Raw genomic sequence first — 3669 nt, forward strand, 5'->3', positions numbered from 1 at the left:
CAATGGTGTTGGGGCATATGCCTTCGAATCTTTTAAAGTTAGTGCCGCAGCTGGCTGGTTGATCTCAGAATCCAACACAGCACGCTCATTAGCTATTCTATCCTATAAGCTTGCTCCATTGAAAACATTTGAAGATACGAGTCTCTCTACTCTGTCAAAGAACTTTTCTCTTTCTAACAGGTATCCTTAAAGAACAAACATGGCCTATTCTAATTACTTGTGTACAAGAAATCAGCTCTAGAGCAAAGTTTTTATAATTACTAGTTATAAGGTTTTTCCAAATAATTGGAGGAAAAATGTCTCTCTGCCTAACTGGGACCTCTCCTCTTTCTTCATTGCCTCGATAATGCAATCCTCACGTAATTTGAAGTTTTCCCATTCATGGCTGTCAAACTCATTCAGACCAACAAGTTTTTCAATTGTCGCATCCTCCATGAAAACTTCATAAAAAAAGGTGGCTTCCAACTCTAGCAAAGATTTCGCTGGCAACTCTTCCACCTTGCTTCTTTGGTTCTTAGACTTCAGCTGAGTGGTCTCTTTCATGGTGGTTTTGATCCTTTTTTTTGTTAAGGTGTTGCATGGAAATGACTTGGCTGAAGCTTGAGCTAAATATGTGCTTGAATGCAATGGCGGGCGTTGAGAATTGTTATAATTTTTGCATGTTGCAGATTTTTTTGGCTTTTGACTCAATTCAGGCCTTCTGCCACATTGAAGTTGGGAACTCTTCTTGTTAGCTGATAAACTATCGGTCTTCTTGAGCTTGCCCTCTACTGATTTTAGCTCATTGACTACCTTGTCTCTCGCCGTATTCTTTTCCTTCCGAGGAGAAATACATAAGAAACTCTTACCCAATTCGGAACTCTCATACAGGTTTTGACTGTAAGGCCAGAAGAGAGGTTCATCTTGTTCATACTCGCTTGACAAACTGCTAGATGCCTCTGTCATATGAATAGTAGTTACTGAGTTGGGACTAGAAAATGAAGATTCTGATTGAGGATTTCTCCTATAACTATTTATAGGGCTTGAAAAATCTGAACAAATAGAATTTACTCCATCTTTCAGCTGTATCAACTCAGAACTCTCAAGATTGAGATCAAATGGAGTGATCCATGATCCAGTTCTATCAAAATCATCCATTGTACTAAGAGATGCGCTTGAACTCTCATATATCGATGAGCCCTTTTGAAATCTATCATAAGAGAAATCACTACTCCCATGAAAAGAAATAGATTGGTCACTCAGAACACCCTCTTCCTTTAAATGTTCGCCACTGAGATTAATTTGAAGATCATGTACAGTAGAATCAGGGTTCTCGGCCTTCATCAGAGGCAGCCCATCTATGAAAGAATGATTCCAGCTATTCAACTGATAAATATCTCCTGATAAATCAGAACTAAGTAAGGAGTCACAGTCTGAAGACAACCACATGCAATTACTCTCATCAGACATTCCTTCAGTGAGTTTTAACTGCATGTCAATATCAATAAGTTCAGTTGCTGGCTCAGAGAACAAAGCAGAAGTCTTTGTTCTGGGCAAAGAGTCACAGTCTGAAGATAACCACATGTAATTACTCTCATCATACATTCCTTCCGCTATTTTTAGCTGCATATCAATATCAATATCTTCAATTTCTGACTCGAAGTAAGCAGCAGAAGTCTTTCTACTGGGCAAGAATAGCAGGTTCTTATCAGGTCCATTGCTTGGATTACATTTCTTTAAGCTTGTTTTGATTCTGGACAAAGCCTTGTCCACTGGCTGAGATGATCTATTGCTAGTAAGGAATCCCATTTCCTCAACTAGTCCCTAAATGCACAATTCTCTGAGACACTTAAAAAATGAACAAAAAGAAATCAAATTATGTAAAAAAAAATTGAAGCCAAATAACCATAGAAGATAAAGCCATTGACAGCTATATCATCGCTTTGTACATATACAAATAAAAAATTAAAAAAATTCTAAAGTGTTATGCTAGCTGAAATAGGAAGGGACGTGCATACCTTTTGGGATCACTTTTGTTTTCAGTTTTATTTTATTTTATTTTATTTATATTTTGATTTAAATTAAAATATACTTGCTTGAGGTAATTGTTTTTAAAACACACTTGATTTATTTTCTTAAACAAAATAAATAAATAACATACAAATATGATACCAACCAAAAATATTTTCAATATATATATATATATATAATAATGAACCTACAGATCATAGCAGCGAGCTTACAACCCATAGCAGCAAGGAAGCCTCCACTACCCACAGTTATCCTCGTGTGTAATCTTAGGCCACATTTGGGGTGGCATTCGGGCCGCGGTGTGGCTGCATGCTGCAGTTTTCGTTCATTTGGGGCGGCTTTAGCTTCGAGTCGCAGTGCGTTGTTCGACCCTGCGGCCCGCGTTTCTTACGGAATTATTTACCCGTTCGCTCCTCCGCCATCCACCGACTCGCCATCTGTCCAAACCCGACGAACTCCTCGTGATCTCTCGCTCGTCGTCTGCCCTAACCCGACCTTCTGCGATCTCCTCTGCAAAGTCTTGTTCTAAAGTCCAGTATCCCCTTTCCCTGTACTCTCTCTTGAATATCATTTTGGTCTCCCGTTTTTGCTGGATATTGATGTCTCTGTTAGATTTTTTGATTTATTTGTTGGTCTTTTATGGTAGTGATGGAGGCAATGGTGTTGGGGCATATGTTTGTTGTGAATTTGAGGAGAAGTTGGTTTTATTGTGCTGTGGTGTTGGGTTTGTTTTGCTGTGCTGATGAGTTTTTGTTGTGATGACCTATTTTGTTTTTTTGTGAATTTGAGAAGAGTTGGATTTCTGTTGTGATGGTTTGTTCAGTGGTTGCTGTTGTGATGGCCTGAATCTGTGGTTTGCTAGTGTTGGATTGTCATGGTAATGTGTCATCCGGTGTTGTTGTGTGATGTGATGGTTTGTTATGCCGTGGATTGTGTTGTGTTGATCAGCGTTGTGGTTAGTTATTGGTTGTGGTTATGGGTTGTGTTGTGATGGTTAGTGTTATGGGTTGTGTTGTGTTGGACAGTGTTGTGGGTTGTGTTGTGATGGACAGTGTTGGGTTGTGTCTATGGTTTGTTGTGTTGGCCAGTGTTGTGGTTGTGGGTTGTGTTGTGTTGACCAGTGTTGTGGGTGGTGTTGTGTTGGCCAATATTGTGGTTTGCTGTTGGTTGTGGCTGTAGGTTGTGTTGTGATGACCAGTGTTGGGTTGTGTGGTGGTTTCTGTGGGTTGTTGGCCAGTGTAGTGGGTTGTGGTCGTGGTTGTCAGTGCTATGAGTTGTGTTGTGTTGGTCAATGTTGTGGATTGTTGGCTGGTGTTGTGGTTTGGGGTGGTGGTTGTGGCTATGGGTGATGGTTTTTTGTTGTGGCTTGGGGTGGTGGCTGTGGCTTGAGTTGGTAGTTTTTGGCTATGGGTTGGGGTGGTAGTTTTTTGCTGTGGGTTGGGGTGGTGGCTATTGCTTAAGGTGTTTAATGTGGCTTGAGGTGATGGTTATGGCTTGGGTTTGTAGCTGTGGCTTGGAGTGGTGGTTGTGGCTTGAGGTAGTGGTTTTTGGCTATGGCTTGGCATGATGGCTATGGCTTGAGGTGGTTAATGTGGCTTGGATTTGTGGTTGTGGGTTGGAGTGGTGATTGTGGCTTGGGGGGGGGGGGTTTTACTGTGG

The 3669-nt window shown here is 40.8% G+C and overlaps 1 protein-coding gene across 1 annotated transcript in view; it reads right to left on the reverse strand.

Annotated features, from left to right (window-relative positions):
• Positions 1-48: 48 nt before the first annotated feature.
• Positions 49-3669, reverse strand: part of LOC110028665 — a 9608-nt gene continuing 5987 nt past the window's right edge. Inside the window, exon 4 of the mRNA XM_020730613.1 lies at positions 49-1827. Within this exon, the coding sequence (XP_020586272.1) occupies positions 265-1788 (1524 nt within the window). The 5' untranslated portion in view covers positions 1789-1827 and the 3' untranslated portion in view covers positions 49-264. The remainder of the gene's footprint in view (positions 1828-3669) is intronic.

This window comes from Phalaenopsis equestris, unplaced genomic scaffold (genome assembly GCF_001263595.1).
Source record: "Phalaenopsis equestris unplaced genomic scaffold, ASM126359v1 Scaffold000521, whole genome shotgun sequence".
In the NCBI taxonomy this organism is placed as follows: Eukaryota; Viridiplantae; Streptophyta; class Magnoliopsida; order Asparagales; family Orchidaceae; genus Phalaenopsis; species Phalaenopsis equestris.